Below are 17,573 nucleotides of genomic sequence, written 5' to 3'. Positions count from 1 at the left end.
CGCAGTAGTCCAACTCCTTCATTAAGGAATTATATGTACATTAGTACTTCATGATTATTTATAAGTATACATTATATGGATTAAAATAGATCAGACTTTAATACTAAAGGGGAACAAAGAGAATAGAGTTTTAATGGATTTTTCAAGCTATTTTATTCTGTTTTATTTATATTTATTTATTTAAGTGCACTGAGGTAATGATTTGTTGATAAATACATGGATTTATTTGAAATATCTTCTCTATTTGTGCTTGATATGTTGTTTCTTCTTTTTCTCATGAAAGCAAAGGTTTTTATTTTTTTTAATAAAAAAAAAAAAATTGATGAAGAAAATTTTGGCTCTTTGCTTGGTCTGTGATATTTATTTGAGCATAAAATATTGATTGTAGTGGGCAACAATAAAAATTATTCACGTAGAATGAACATTGCTTTTGATAAGTATTGACCTCTAGATAAGTAGAGGAATTATTGTTGGTATATATTATTTATCAAAATGTATATATTTTTATAGCTGGTAAAATATTTTAGGAAAAATTATTAATGTTTCTTTTTTTGAAAAAAGGGCTTATTTGTATTTTATATTTTTCTACCATTGTGAGAGAAAAGTTTTGAAACAAAGCTACATTAATAATGTCCAAGAAAAATGTTCTTCTAATATAACAAGTGTAGATAAAATAAATTAACTTTTTTTCTTTTATTGTTCTGTATTGTGTTTATTTTTAATTAAGAAACAAAAAAGAATATTAGTTTTACATAAAAACAAACGTGACGTGACTCGAATGTTTTTGCTAACTTTTCCACGGTTATGAAAACCATAAGAATCATCAATCACAAAATGAGGATAATTTAATTCTTGGCTTGAGATAAAACAGGTCGGTTGCCTGGTGTTACCAATTTTTTCCTTTTATTGACATTAACTGAATTAAATGAGAAAAAAAAAGTTTATTCGTTACTGTCATTCTACCTTTCAATGAATCAGTGGGTTTTAAATAAACAATTTTATTTAACAAAAAAAAAAAAAAATAGATTATTTTTCGCTCTAAGCTTTAGATGTCAATTTTTTTTTTTTTTTTTTTAAATTGAAGAATATATTCTAAATAAATTAAAACTAGAATTTAAATTGTGAATCAATTTGTTTAAAATAATGGAATGTTTGTTAGTGATTGTTATATCAGGATGTTGCAATTGTACAGGGAGAAAAAAATTTATTGTGAACTTGTGATATTTTTTTTAAATAATAAAATCAAAATTTTGAATAGGGACATTTTAATAGATTCAGTTCTGATGGTTACTTAACATAATGAAACAAATGCATATTTATATAGTTAATTATATAATTATAAATTTTTTTTATGGCCGAATAATTATATTTTAGTATATTTTTAAAATAAAATATGCTTTCAAATTCTCAAAACATAAAGAAATGACAAAATTATGAATTTTCAAAATCAACCCCATCACAATAACTTTCTAATGGAAAATTAATTAAATACATATTTAAAAAATATATTTTTATTGTGCTCGATTATTTGAATAAAATTATCTAATGTGACTTGCATATAAATTTGTTATAATCTCGAACCAAATATCAAATTAAAAATTATTTTATTGATTAAATCAACATTTTTTTGTATAGCAAAAATTTATCTCAATATCTAATCATGAAATATTATTAAATTTTAAATTAAATATCGATTAAGTTTTTTTTCTAATTTTCATAACTCTGCTTTCTATTGATATTATCACACAACCAATCTTAATAATTTAATTTCATTTATTTCTATTTATTTTTTGTTAGAATCACCAATAAAGATAAACGACTTGAACATATCGTAATTCTTACAAGTGTTAAACAATTAATTTTTCTTTGTTTGATGTTTTTCATTACTTCTCAACTCTATTAGCTACAAGGGTAAATTATTAGTCTGTCCATGTATTGATTAAATTTGACTATTAGTTAGTTGTTTTCCCTCGTCAGCAGAAGTGTGTGAAATTAATCAAAGTTATATAGAATGAATATAACCTTTAGTAAATTTGTACATGAATAAAACATTTTATTTAATTTCCGGTAAAGAAACATCAGGAGCCTTTTTATAGAGGTTTCCTTGTAAAAGTTGTCGTATTTGATTAAAAAAGATTTTCTATCAATTCTTTATGAAATATTCAGTTTTCAAGATACTTTAAAGAATGTCAAAGTATTTTTTTTTTTTTCCTATCAAATTTTCAATTTTATTAATTTTTTATCCTCTTATAGAATTCAGTGAGTTGTAAAGAAAAAATCTATAAATCGTTTTAAAAAGTTTAACACAATAACTATTACGAAAATGATTGATACAATCAGTTTAGTAGGTTAAAGAAATACTGTGTCCAATAATTGAATCTATTTGAGGCTTTGAATAGCATTATTGAAGCATATTGAACACATTGTACCCAAGGGAATTGAAAGATCATGAAGAACAATACCCAAAACTCAACAATTTTAAATTTAATTTTAAAAATTGGAATTTTTCAATGAATAAAAAGGCATAGAAATTGTTTCTAGAAATATTCAAATATTAAAGACAATATATTTTTATAGAAATGATTGGTATTTATTGAACAAAAGGCACCAAATATTGAACAGATAAGTGGAAATCATTAAATAATCTCAAAAAAAATCAATTACCAAACATAGACATTTTTGAATTTAATTAAATAAAATGAAATTAAAGTAAGTTTATGAAAAGATTTTAATTACAAAATACATAACAGCATGTCTCGTTAAGAAATGAAATGTATGAAAATATTAAAAGAAAAAAACAGTATTCAAAAGAAGATGATGAAAGACCATCATAATGGAAATTGCTTCACATTTTCCCTCATTCTACCGACAGACAGATTTCAAAAGGTGATAAAAAATTTGTAAAATCTACGATCACACTTTAGTGAATAACATACAGCAAAAACGAAGATCATTAAAAATGTGCTAAATCAGCTTGAAAGAGAGTGCCCTAGCTTTTGAAGGTTCATTTATTTGCTTTGACATTTTTAGAGTCTTTTAAAGAATAAAAATGTATGACTGAGGCAAAAAAAAAATGATAATTATTCATTTCAGAAAGTTATTAACTGATAAATAGTGTAAAAAAAAACAGAAATAGGTTGGTTTTATTATTATCAACATCAATCATGATAGTTTGAAACCTAATTGTGATGTTATTTGTTTTTTGATTGAACAGAAGACTTTTCTAAAGTGATATTAATTAAAAATAAGTTAAATTATGTGGGCAGCTGTTACAAGATCATTAGAAATACTTGTTGCTTTTTTTGAATATTACAGCACAAGGTAAGAATTGGCAAAGTTTTATTCACATTACAAAAAGTTTTAATATTCACATAGAGAGAAGGATTTTGTAGCACAAAAGAATGATTTTGAAGAAGAATTATCTTAAATTCAAATCTAGATGACATTTTTTAAAAAGAAATTTTTAATAGAAAAAGATTTATTATAAAAAACAAAATGGAGAAATTATTCAATAAATTTATTTAAAGGTAAAGCAATATCCTTCTCTTGATGTTACTCATGCAAGATATTTTCTGTCAAACATTGAGTGATGTTATCCATCACTTGATTCGCTGAACAAGCTAAGAATTGATTTTAACAAATCACTTTAAAATTTGCTGCAAAGCCAAAAAATCTGACAGCTGAAATAATGCAAATGTCAATGTACATGATATGCTAAGATGGTTTTAAATAATTATATCATTTAATTGAAGAACAAAACAATTATTGTTATGGATATTAATAGTGTAAGCTGCTCATGAAGACCTAGTTCTGTGCTACATTCAACTTCTACAACTTAACATCCAGCGAACCTAGAGTATGAAAGTTTTTGAATTCATAGTTTATAATGAATTTATATCATAGTAATGGTTATCTCATAGCATTCACTCTACAAATCATACTTGTCGAATGTCAGTATTAATATGCTGAACCAAAATGTCCCACAAGTGCAGGAACTTTGTTGGAAAGTGGGACGTATTATGATGGCGTTTGTTTGATGTCGATTGAGGCGAGGAAACTCTTGGCTGGCATTATCCAGAGCAAATAATCATCTCTGAGATAAACCACCTAGCACGTATTTAACCTCATCACCATCGCAATTGTGTGTTGGATTATTCTCGAGATATTGATAATTACTTTGATGGGAATCGTTATCACAAAGTGCCGTTCTTAATAGCTAAAAGATCGATTGATGGTTCTAGAGATTCCATATTACATTCAAGTTTAGTGTGTAATAATTTTAAAAATATTTTTAATTATTACTTCAACTATTAATTATTTATCCTTTTGATATAAAATATTATAATGAAATGAAATAACAGGTTTTTGAAGAGAATTTCATTATCCAAGTTATCAAAATTTATTTTCCTCTTATTATATTCCAACTCAATTATATATAAAAGCTTTATTCAATTTTATCTTCTAGACTTATTTACCTCTAAAAACTCAATCAATGAAATTCAAATGGTTCTTTTGTGCTCACAAGTTATTCTACTTGTGCATTTTTAATTGATATAAAAACATTTAGCTAAAACTACATTCAGTTTATTAATGTGACTCTTTTGAAAGTTTGAAAAATATTGGGAAAGATCTGATTTCAAATAGAAAATTAACAAACCATTGAATTGAATAACAGAAACGGTTAACCGGAAATTATACTTATAAAAAATTGAAGAACATTATAACATGATACGTTATAATCAAACAAAATTGGAAGTAGTATAACCACTGTTCTGAATAGACCTCAAATGCATTTAAAAATGACAAATAAAACCAATTGAAGTGCTTTGAAAAACTAAAAATGATCAATAAAAAAAAAATCAGAATAATAGCATATTCAATGCACAATCTTCTCTAAATAAAACCATCAAAACACAATAGCAATTTATTTTAATTCCTTTTCAATTATTGGATTATAACACTCCACAAATCCACTATGAAACTTTAATTTCCACATGATGGAATGCATAGAAAGGTGGTTGCCAACAAAAAACTTATTAACTAGTGTGGTTTGTATATGATAGGATGCTTGCCAAGTTAGGATTATCAGAATGGGCAAAGAGCTACAAGTGTAATGGGAGTTGGTGCTGATGCTGGCTCTTGGTATATAGGTGATTCTTTATTACAACATTACCATTTCGCTGAAACAGGGAAAATGTCAAGGGCTTTAGTTTAAATCTTGTGCTAAAAAGATCATCGACAAGTACTCCTTAACATTGTTAACCAAAGTTTAGAAGTGAATAAGATCAACAGGTGATGGACAATTTCAATCCATCGATTTCCTCAAGGTGTATAGCTGTTTGAACAGTGGCAACCCTAAACCCTTATTGTTCTCCGTGCAAAGTTGCGTAACTGTGCGAATCACATGTTAACAATGAAGATGAACACTATGGCAATGTGTTGAGAACAGCCAAGTGATTATCTTCATCACCTGAACACAAACTGTTAATTAGTTGCTGGATTGTTAATTGTCTGGAAGATGTCAAGAATGCGGTAGATAAGAAAGTTTTATCAAAAGTATTAGCAAGTTAATTAGCTAAATGGTGTGTAAAAGGGATTCATTCATGGATCATATCCTTCATGTAGGTTGTAGGTTCATTGTTGGTAGGATGATGGCATTGGAGAAGAAACAAGGTGAACCTGATTGATGGTTTAATTAAATGATATTCTTGGGATCTTCAATTTAAATACCTAAAAAAATAACTAAGATTAATATTCCTAGTCTTAAATATTAAAAAAAAAATCCAATCATTAATCAACTATCTTTGAATTAATTCTTCTAGCATTTATTCTTCTAATTTCAAGAATAAAATTTAATAAAAATATAAATTGTAATGTTCTACAAGTTCTCATGTTAAAAAACATGACTTCGTAGTTTTACAAAAGAAGCTCATAAATTGTAAAATACTCATATGAAAGGAAAAATAATGAAGACTTTAAATTTATTCTAACAAAATGTTGAATTAAGCAGACTTCTTGAGCGTAATAAATAATACAATAGTTCAGTAGAAAGATTCATAATATCAGTATGAAACTTGTGTAAAATGGTCTAAAATAAATGTTAAATCATTTAGGTCAAAGAATAGAGCTATAACAATATTCTCCAACTTTTTCATCAGTTAGAAAAACTTTTATTAAAGAGACTCGTGTGGTCTTGGTCGTGTATATCCAATTAAAGAAACCAATCTATAAAAATTTTTAACTGCTTACGGACTTGCTTCAGCAACTAATTCTGTCATCTACATGAATTTTTCTGTTTCATGGCTCTCGCTACATTCTTCGGGAATATGCAGAGCACAGTTGGAGTAAGTACTCGGCACAGGTTTAATTGCGAGCGTAATTTAATTACTCTATGTTTACTACATACTATACCTATATATATACATATATATCTATATATATATATACCATTATATTTAAATATAATATAATAAAAAATCTCTTGCACTTATGCTTATTCTATTCAACTTGTCAATGTCAATGATTTACATTAACATATACTGGTAAACATTTTCTTTAAGTTTAATGTAACTATCGTTGCTATTGTTATGACATACATATATTATTGTTACTTCAGATTGTACAATTGTCATTACATTTGCTGCACTCATTCAAACTTATGACTTATGCTGAACAAAGTATACTTTTGAACAAATTTACATCACATGAGGCGCAGTAAATATATATATATATTAATTCATTCATCAAGTAAAGATAGAACATTTAATTATATTTTTATCTAAAAGTTATTAGTTGCAATCTAGATTTGCAAGGGATGACAATATTATTTTGAGAAATATTACATTGCATGGATTGCACGTTTTGCACGAGTTCTCAAGAACGTTGTAGGTGGATGAAGAATTTTAAATTAAAAAATTCTGTAAATATAACTATTTCATAACATGATAGAATCATTTATCAAATACGCCCACAGTTTGATCTTTACTCTGTATTCTCTGTTACTGCTCGTTTTTCTTCCAATTTGTAACACATTGACATGAATAAACTTTTCAGTTCATGTATTCATTGAGTATCAAATATGCAGTGGTTTATGCATATTTATCAAAGTATTGTTGAAATTGGTTTACATGTACGAGTAATTTTACTATTTTCAATAAAATGCTGTACACCATATTGTTTGATTATTTATATATATTATTCATAGAAGATGAATAAATTACAATATTTTATCAACATAACAATGTGATCTCTGAAAAAAAAAAAACATAGTGATAATTTGATGGATAATGTGATATGCTTTTTTGTTGCAGAACTACAGGAAATCCTGGTACGAAGTCACCGGCTCCAGGAAATAGTAGCTCAGCTGCTAGCACAGCAGTTAGCACTAGTACTGCAACTGGTGCTGTCCCTGGAATGAGCCCCTCGGTCAGTTGTGGAGCAAGTGGCAATAATGAGCCTCGAACGCCAACTGCTAATGCACAAAATAAACAACAACAAAATGCTAAAGGAGGAGAACATCCTTCAGTATGTATATATCTATTTAAAAAAAACCAGGTTACCTCTTTTGGTTGGATTAATTTTCAACTGTTTTTATCAACTAAAAAATCGATAAAGTCTTTTTTGAAATATTGTCAAAGTTTTATTATCTGTGGAAAAAATTATTGGTCAGCAGAGTATCTACAAGAATGTCTGAACGAATTTAGATTTATAAATTTTTCGTAGTGTTTTTTTTTAGTTAGAAACTGATAGAATTTTAGGATGAATTGATCTAAAAGTGTTGGAGTAAATAAAAAATGATATGTTTTAAGTTTGAAAAAGAGTAAAACTATTTTTCTTCTTTTTTTTTTTTTTTTTAGAAAGCATTTTTACAAAATAGATCCATCTCCCTGGTGGATATGTACATTGATAACACAGAACCGAGTGAAAACGTTGGACAAATACAATTCAGCTTGGAATATGATTATCAAAATACCACACTTATTTTGCGCATTATTCAGGTACAGTCATTGTCTATTAACTTTGCTATAAAACCGTGTCTAATGTTATTATACTATTATATTGTACAATGCATTGTATTATATAATGTTGAAGTTACAATGTGATAACACTTGGCTCAATTATTTCAACATTTCAATATTAATAGGGAATAAATTGAAATGTATTTTCTGTTTGATATAATATTGGATCAATACTTGTTCTGAGTATACTAATTTGACATTTGATTAAACTTTTTAGGGTAAAGATTTGCCAGCAAAGGATTTGTCAGGTACATCTGATCCATATGTAAGAGTGACTTTATTGCCTGACAAAAAGCACAGACTAGATACGAAAATCAAGAGGAGAACGTTGAATCCTCGATGGAACGAAACTCTCTACTTTGAAGGTAAATAAATCCATTAGGTAGTATTAATGTATAAACAGGCAAGCCGTAGAAGAGACTCCTTGACGGTTGTTTACACACAATATATCACAAACTTTACGGAATCGCCTTAAACCAGCATTACTGACAGAGTAATGCATTCAAGTAGAAAGAAGATGCTGTCAGAGTCATATACTCCAACCTTGGTAAAGTGCAGCTCACCCATTTGGCCAAGTTTTTCAACAGCTTTATGTGTAGTACATTCCAAACATGACTATTTCATAGCTTGTGTTTTGGAGTGGAACAATTGTTCCTAAATAACTTCCTTCAAAGTCAAGGGCTGTCTTCAAGTCTGGCCATAGAAAACAACTTTATGCTTGTAGTCAGGATGCAAGGGCAAGTTATCACAAAATAGGAAATCTGCTGCCAACAAGCATCTCCAAATTCATTTTGTTGATGAGCAGACCAAGGAAATAGAGTTGAAAAGTGGTAACTTGCCAGAAGTTAAGCTTGGTTAGTGTCTACACGACCATACAAAATATTATATCATGCCAATAGTTGCATCAAGGACTTTCATACAACCGTGAAGCGTGTATTAGCTCCTAGCAAGAAGTTTTAAGTGGTGATAAATGTGAATAGAAAGCCTGTTGACGCTCATAAAGCTGACTGAAGAGGATTAGCGTGACTTACCGGGTGTATGACATGTTATAGTAGCTGCTCATGCTCCATGAGGATGGGTACTTATTGTTTTGTCCTAGCACGATCCGGACACTAAGCTGTAACCCCAGGTGGAATCATATTATAAATGTATTGCTACTGGGATGAAAATTCTATGATGAGCACGTCTAAGTCTGCATTTTTTGTTCTTAAGTCAAGAACTTGATATCTTTTCTGATAGAATAGAAGCCTTCTAGAGTATTCTAGTGCTTTTTATTCATAAAATATGTTTCTTGACGAATTTTTTAATTTAAAAATTTATGAAATAATTTTTCCAAGTCATAGTGATGTTATGACAATGGAAAAAGTTTCTTTTTCAATTTAAAACTTTGTATTCATTTTTATTAATCAAGCTGATTAATTTTTATCACTATGTAATATTTTTTTTTTTTTTTAGGTTTCCCTATTCAAAAATTACAAAGTCGTGTGCTTCATCTTCATGTTTTTGATTATGACCGATTCTCCAGAGATGACTCTATTGGAGAAGTGTTTTTACCTCTATGTCAGGTTGGTTAATTTTTTTTTTTTTTGTCTTTTATTTTATCCTTGAGTCACTTCGTTTTAGAGCCACTTAATGTTCATTCAGCTAATACAATGAAGAAGAAAAAAAAGTCTCCTGCTCTTAGAGAAATTTAATTTAAACTCATCAAATTATCTTTGCTATTGCTTAACAACTGAAAAGCTTAACATTGTTTTATTATGGTCAATTTTGCAGGTTGATCTTTCGGAAAAACCATCTTTTTGGAAGGCTCTCAAACCACCTGCAAAAGACAAATGCGGAGAGCTTCTTTGTTCTCTCTGTTATCATCCCAGTAATTCTGTACTGACTATAACACTACTTAAAGCTCGGAATCTCAAAGCGAAAGATATTAATGGAAAATCTGGTGAGTAATCAATTGATAACAAGTTCATTAATTCAGTATTAACATTTCTATCGTCTAGAACCAATTAAATCACAAGTAATTGCTGTTGAATATTCAATTAATTTTAAGATCACAATAATGTTTTTTCAAATCTCAGCAATAATACTTTATTGATCATATATCTTCTTTTGAACTATTTAAACAAGAAAAAAAATATACAGTTGAGTTTTTTTTATCTCCAGTAGTTGAAGTACAAAAATTAAAGAAGCGTAAAAGAGAAATATCTGTAAATTTTTTATGAGCCATAAAAGCTCTTGGTGGAATAGAAAAAAAAATTTCCAGTTAAATCCGGAAAAGACATTTTCAATTTTTTGTGATCTTTTAATTTATATGAGTAACATAAATGAGACTATTCTGAAACAAATGTTATAATTTAAATTAAAGAAGAAATAAAAAATATCCCGTAGAATTTTATTTCTTCGGTAAACACCAACTGAATTTATTATATAACATTGGTCAATGGTGTGCACCGAGTTGCTCATCTAAATGGTTTTTATCGTTCATTTTTTGTTCGGTACTTGTGGGATAAACGTTACTCTTGACCACATGATCATTAATACATCCTGATTCTTGCTATTCTGTGAACTCTAAAAGTCCATATATCAATGAGTTTCTTTCAATAACACCACAATTTGTAACTTTGATTTGATGTTAGATAAAAATACTCTATATTAGCTAAGTCGTTGCTGTCAATCTTGAGAAATTAACTGGTGCTTTCAATGAGTTTGAAGTTTATTAAGTTCATTTGCAAGTTTTTAACCCTCTTTCTCAGTCATCTTAAATTCAAGGTGATAGCAAACTTGTTCGTAAACAAGTTTGTCTAGTCATCAATCAGAAATGATTACATCAGACAAGCTCAATTTCTGCACACTGTCTTCCAAGTTCAAATATATTCACATCAGCTTGATTAAAGAGTGTTCAATCTCTCTGTTGGGTAGTTTTCAACCCTTCAAGTTTTACATTATTTTACATAATTGTTACAACCTTCATGTATTGATTAGTTTTTTTTATACACCAGGCAGCAACGAGAAGTTATCTTCTGAACATATAGGAAGTTTTCTCAATTAAAAATAATATTTGTCTGTATTTAATCATAATATAACACGATAGTGCTAGTTCTATGTTATCAGAAAAAGCATACCTAATTTAATTCAAGTAAAACTTCAAGCTTTTACATAAATATTATTTTTACTTTATGAAATGAATGTTTTCATTCTTCTATCATATTTGCTATATATTCTTCTTCTGTTTGTTCATCACTTAAAATTGAGATCACATTCACTCACATATCTCTGACTTTGTCATTTTACATCTAATTTTTATCCACTGTCTGTCACTTATATCACTCCTGTCTTGGATTTTCTACTTTTCTCGTTTTAGTTTTCAAAAGGTCACCTCTCTTTTCTTTCCTATTTTCTAGGACATCTCTACGATCTACTTTTGTTCTTTTACATTCCTTCAAGACACACCACAATTCTCTGCTTTTTCACATATCCTGAATTTTTTCTCTACCTCTCGTGTTCAATACTCTTAGTTTGTTATCTCACCTCAACATCCAAACTTTACTGTGAAGCTTTTTTTTTAGGGGGCATTGATTAGTTTAGTATTTTTTGTTTTTGTTTTTTTAAATTACTAATCAAATAAATTTTTCAGATCCGTACGTGAAAGTGTGGCTGCAATTTGGTGATAAAAGAATCGAAAAACGAAAGACCCCAATCTTCAAATGTACTCTAAACCCAGTATTCAATGAAGCATTTTCATTTAACGTACCCTGGGAAAAAATCAGAGAATGTTCTTTGGATGTAATGGTTATGGATTTTGATAATATTGGTCGGAATGAACTCATTGGACGTATTCAACTCGCAGGTAATGATTATTTCTATTGGAAAATTTAGTACACTAAAAGTAGAAAAATTTTATTTCAACATTTGAAAGAAAATAACTGGTAAAAATAAAACTTGATCAACAGAATAACAGTAAAAAAAAGTCTATTCTACACAAACTTAAAGTTTTAGTACGATCAATATATTTAGCTGTAAAATTGAGTAGAAAATGTTCATAATAATGTGTGTTTATTTCAGGGAAAAATGGCAGTGGTGCAAGCGAAACTAAACATTGGCAAGATATGATCACAAAACCACGACAAACAATTGTGCAATGGCATCGTCTTAAACCAGAGTAAAGTAGCATACTTGAAAAAAAAAGCAGTACTATGTGACGTAATAACTACATTTTTCCATTTGGAAATTTCCCTAGTTTATGTTGTTTACAGAATCATTGATCATGATTCTGAAAAGTATCAATTTGATAGTATGAGATAGAGAGAAAAAATTTTAAAGCAGTAGGTTGAAACATAATACGAACTGAATACAAAAATCATTCTGAAAAAAAAAATATCAATTCACTTCAACGCAGGACACTATTCAAAAACACCTTTTTCGTCATTTTCAATCAATATAATACAATATAATAATCATATTTATGGTTTATTAATGAATTAAACATATGCAAATCAACAGTGAGAATTGAAAATGACAGAATGTCAAAAATTGAGTATCGTAATTATTGAAATTATTAATGCTCGATTAATATTTTTACGTTTTACTTAGAAAAAATATCATTTAAGTGAGAAAAGATAAATAAAGAAAATGGGCTTATAAAAAAGAGGAATCTATAAAATAGAATATCAAGTCAGAAATATTTTTTCTAATTACATATGTAAATTTATCAGAATAATTCACAAGAAGAGAAGTAATTTTTTTTTTTAACAAAAAAATTTTCATCATAAAAAAAATTATCAACGAATTTTTACAAAGTAATCGTTATTACGCTCTGAATAAAAATTGAACATTTTTGATGAGAACTTGTTTGAAATGTCTGTTCCATAGTAGTCATAAAACATCTGTTATTAGCCCATGATGCTATTTACTCTGTCACAGAGTCATATAATACTTTATATAATTTTTTTTTCTACAATTTGCAATACTAAACTTTTCATTGTATGTAGTATTTGTGCCTTTTTTCGATTGTGCATTATTTTATTTGCATAAAACTATTTAAATGAGTAGAATTGCTGTTATTAGATAAAAATTACATTGTTTTTATCATTATTATCATTATATTAGCTTTACGCTTCTAGAGTGTAGTTGAAATTATAAATAATCATACAGTAGAAAAATTCTAGTCAAATAAATTATATTATTATGTTTATCAACAAAACATTATAAAATACGCTGATAATTTTTGATTCAATTATATTTATACATATTATTTTTATATGTATATAATCAGAAAGGCAACGAGTACCTTGTGCTTGTCATATATATGTAAATAAATGTATATGTTTGTGTTAAAACACAAAGTGAAGGTAAACCTAATTTTAAACGGATCTCGTATATGTTCTTTGACTTGGATATTTCGCACATTGACCCGTTAAATTAGGTTTACTCTAACTTTATGCTTTAACTGTTACATATATATGTATATTTCTTTAACAATACAGCTTACATTAGTTAACTCTATAAAACAGCAATTTATATTAACGAAAGTAGCATTTGCTTTATCATCAACATATATAAATAGACTACAATATTCCCGATAGAATTGAGATAAATCTTTAGTTCATTACTGATCTCATATCTTTAAGTAACTGATCTTACTCGATTACCATGTACCTGAAATAACGTGAATAGATGAGTGAATTTAAAGATTTATTTATAATTTCAAATTGCTTAGTTTTACGATAAACAGATTTAATAGGTATTGGCATTTTGATAAAGAACAGTATGGGAAGATATTGTAGTCGGGAAATTTGTACTTACAAAAAAAAAAATACTTAATATCAGATACTATAAACATATTCAGACATAAATTCATATACATCCCCTGCTTGGAAAAATCAGGAGAATGTCGAATTATTTTTTTTTTTTTTCACAACTTATTATCATAATCGACAATCTGTAATCAATATTTATCTGCTTCGAGGCAGACGAACTTGTCATCTGATCATTTATTATTCAAATCTATTATTAACAATCAAAAATCAACTATCATAATGGACTGTTTTATTTTCAACATTTATCATATTATTTATTGAAGCAATGACTTATTAAATATCATCTTGATAATATACGGAATTCGCTGTGACTATCAATATTTCCCTCTATATCATGTGGATGCTAAACTAAACAATTTTTTAATTCCTAACATCTAGTCAAACAGATCGATAAGGTTGAACAGAAGTGCAATTCAGCTGTTTATCTTGGATGTATATTCCTACAAAAAAAAAAAAAGAAAACTGATAATACTGAATTAAGTATATTGAATTCATGATTTATTGTTGTAGCTATTATTTTATTAGTTAATTAATTTATTTATTTTTATGTCACAATTTTTCTGAGCAGGGTAATATTTTAGGTATTTTAAACACACATCTATCTAAGAAATAGGGTAATAGTAAAGCACTAGTTTTTTGTGTATGTATTTTCTTTAGTAATTAACTGATTGTAAAAATTATTTTGATAATATTAATTTGTATTTATTAGTATTTATTATTGTCTAGTAGATAATTCTTACTATCAGAAGAAGGATTGTTAATTACGCTTTCAAATTATATCTTTCGAGGAAAAAAAAAAATTAATTCGCTTCAACTGACAGTATAAATAGTTAAAAGTTGAAAAACAAAAAAAAATAAAATAAAATAACAAAACATAATAGTTGAAATTACGAACATACAGTTATAAAAGCCTTAATTGTTGCAAAGATTTAAAATGCTAAAAGGTGTATTATCAGTACAAAAAATAATGATTGCCAAACTGATATATTATTGAATATTGTCGATAAACTTCTTAAAAATTATGAGAATTTATAAAATATTCAATGCAGTAAAGCCTTTCTGATATCGTATGCTAATAATAGAATTAAACAAAAATAAAATCATGTTAAAAAAAAAACTTAGTTGTGTCTAGTAGTATTTGCCCAAATGTAAGAATTTGACACACCGTTATACATAAGCATATATTTTGCAGAACATAATTTGATAGCACAAAAATGTTGACGAATATCTGTATGTTGTAGATACATGTAAGAAAAAATCGTCTAATATGGAATATCTTTTACATGGTTGCCTGATATTGTATCAACATAATGATGTTTCATGATAGGCAACTGTTCCATACTGTACGAATTTTGTAAATCATTATTTAAAAATAAAAATTAAAAGTTCTTAAAGATCTGTAATTTTGTAAGGAAAAAATGTTTTGGGATCGCAAAGAAAAAACAAAAAAATAATATCTTCATTCACAATTATCGTTAATTTATGTGATAAGTTTATTGAAATAAATTACTTGAATAATTTAAATTTTACTTGATAGAGGTATTATTTTTAATTAAGCAATGTTGTAATTGAAATCAAAATTGTCAGTATTTTAATTTTAAAAATGATCTTATATTATAAAGAAGCTAAATAGTATTTCTAATGTGTTTTATTTGTGATCCCAATATTATTAAATGTATGTTTAATTCAGTATATTCAAAGTACACATTTTAAGAACTGATTTACTTGAAAATCAGTATAAGTATGGAAGTTCAATAACTAACAATGACTGTAATAATTCTGATACTAATGATTAAACGATCGTTAAATTATTTATGCAGTTATTTCATTGTCATACATTAACATATTCGGCCAACTGATCGCAATGATCTTCGTTCGACAATATATATATAAAAACTTTTTGATGAAACCGAAAGATTTCTCTTGTCTGTCATTCTGTTGCTTAATTTCTGTATTCTCTATGTATGAATGCAATAAGTGTATATATACTAAAAGTATATGCTAATAATATATAGCAGAAAAAAAAGTTCAGTTAGCTATGCCTCGTTCGGTTAGTTAAATGTTAATAAGAAAACATTAGATTCGGAAAATAGAAAATGGAATTACCATAGTTTTTATGGAGTACAAGCCCCAGTACTATTTAGTTTTTATCAATTATATAAATATATAAATATATATATACGAGAAAATATATAAATCTAGAACTTTTGACTTACAATGGTTTATCATGATCGAAGAATGTTGTTTTTTCTTATTTTATTTTATAATGATATGCCATTATAAGCCACTGACTGTTCAAATACCTCTTATAATTGTCAAATTTATCGATATAACTACTTGGAATTTTTTATTTATAATTGTCATTCAGCCAAATTATAAGAAAAAAAAGCGTATATTTTTGAAATACATCATTCAAATAACAAAACATACTAACACAACTCTATTTTGAGTTACTACTGTATATGAAACACTATGCACATGATCATATCAAGTTAAATCTACAACAGCACACACAATAATTAATTATATTTTTCATTTATGTTTCATCAAGCAAGTGTCGATTATAAATTTTCTTGTGTAAAATTATCTATGGCATGATATAACAGCTTAATGTCAATTTTATTTCTATTTTTCCTTTTATTAATTATGGATATTATATATGATAATTATTGAGATGATTATTATAAATGTTATTTTTATGTAAAGTGGAATAAAATTGGTTATTTTAATATGTAGAGGTATACTTTAAATAATATCCATGGTTGTAAATCCAACCAACATCATGGAAGTTGTCAAGTAGATTTTTTAGATATCCTGTTAGCATTAGATCTCAATACTGGGAAATAAGATGGAAGCTAATTATCACGAATTAAGGTGTTTTTATGTAATTAATTTCTTAATAAATGTTAAGATGTTTTATTTTTAAGAAAAAAAAAATTTTTAATTGAATAAACGTACTATAGAATATTAATCAATTGAGTTTAACCTTTAGCGTAGAATTTTCCTTTTTCAACCTTAAAAAAAATAAGTAATCATTTTTATGCTTGGATCATAAAATCATGGGCATTATTAGGAAAGCCTTGATGAGACGATTCCAAAAAACTAACTGTCACAGTCATTGGAGTTATAGATCTCGAGATATTTGTGGAAAATTGTAATACATGGAAATGTGCATAACTTCTATGCTAATGATGCTACGGGGTTGATCGAGGGCTCATATGATAGATCTGGACCTAAGTAAAAAAATCGATCCCCCCTATAGGATATCCCCGTCAAAAATGCCGTATCTCGCATAGTTTCCGAGTTATGAGCGTTTAAAGGTTTTTCTATGTTTCGATGCAGCATAACTTTGTTTTCTGCTAATTACTCTGGATCTATGAGGCCCACATAGATAATGAGCATATCAATGGATTCGTGAGAATGAGATCTTTCGAATGCACTAACCGAAATCATAATCGGAGCATAATTTATGCTAAAATTCGGGCAACTTCCGGTTTTACCCCACTTAAGGAGTGAAATAATTGATTTTTCATATTTTTGACTTGATTCCGCATTTCTACGCATTGAGACGAAGAGAATGAGTGGTCAAACATGAAAATCGGACAACTTTGATTTTTCACCCCCAAAAAATGGCAAGTGGTACCCCTTTCCACCTTTTTTTGGCCAAAAAATAAAAGTACTCCAGTTTTGATGATTGAGGGCTCATTCTCTTCGTCTTAATGCGTAGAAATGCGGAATC

The 17,573-nt window shown here is 27.6% G+C and overlaps 1 protein-coding gene across 15 annotated transcripts in view; it reads left to right on the top strand.

Annotated features, from left to right (window-relative positions):
- Positions 1–12,312, top strand: part of Syt7 (Synaptotagmin 7) — a 49,697-nt gene extending 37,385 nt beyond the window's left edge. For 7 of the 15 annotated variants that reach the window (XM_035090940.1, XM_035090941.1, XM_035090936.1 and 4 more), the window contains 8 exons: positions 6,333–6,344; positions 7,311–7,524; positions 7,857–7,997; positions 8,236–8,383; positions 9,474–9,583; positions 9,792–9,960; positions 11,653–11,865; positions 12,081–12,312. In XM_035090940.1, the coding sequence (XP_034946831.1) occupies positions 6,333–6,344; positions 7,311–7,524; positions 7,857–7,997; positions 8,236–8,383; positions 9,474–9,583; positions 9,792–9,960; positions 11,653–11,865; positions 12,081–12,181 (1,108 nt within the window). In that variant the 3' untranslated portion in view covers positions 12,182–12,312. Of the gene's footprint in view, positions 1–3,093; positions 3,322–6,332; positions 6,345–7,041; positions 7,130–7,310; positions 7,525–7,856; positions 7,998–8,235; positions 8,384–9,473; positions 9,584–9,791; positions 9,961–11,652; positions 11,866–12,080 lie in introns of those variants that run through there. The other 8 variants (XM_035090946.1, XM_035090947.1, XM_035090937.1 and 5 more) reach the window with 6 other exon arrangements.
- The last annotated feature ends 5,261 nt before the right edge of the window (positions 12,313–17,573 follow it).

This window comes from Chelonus insularis, unplaced genomic scaffold, assembly GCF_013357705.1.
Source record: "Chelonus insularis isolate UGA/USDA-ARS -01 unplaced genomic scaffold, ASM1335770v1 contig_88_pilon, whole genome shotgun sequence".
NCBI classification, from domain to species: Eukaryota; Metazoa; Arthropoda; class Insecta; order Hymenoptera; family Braconidae; genus Chelonus; species Chelonus insularis.
The sequence above is the reverse complement of the archived record's forward strand: the minus strand, read 5'-3'. Positions and strand labels throughout refer to the sequence as shown.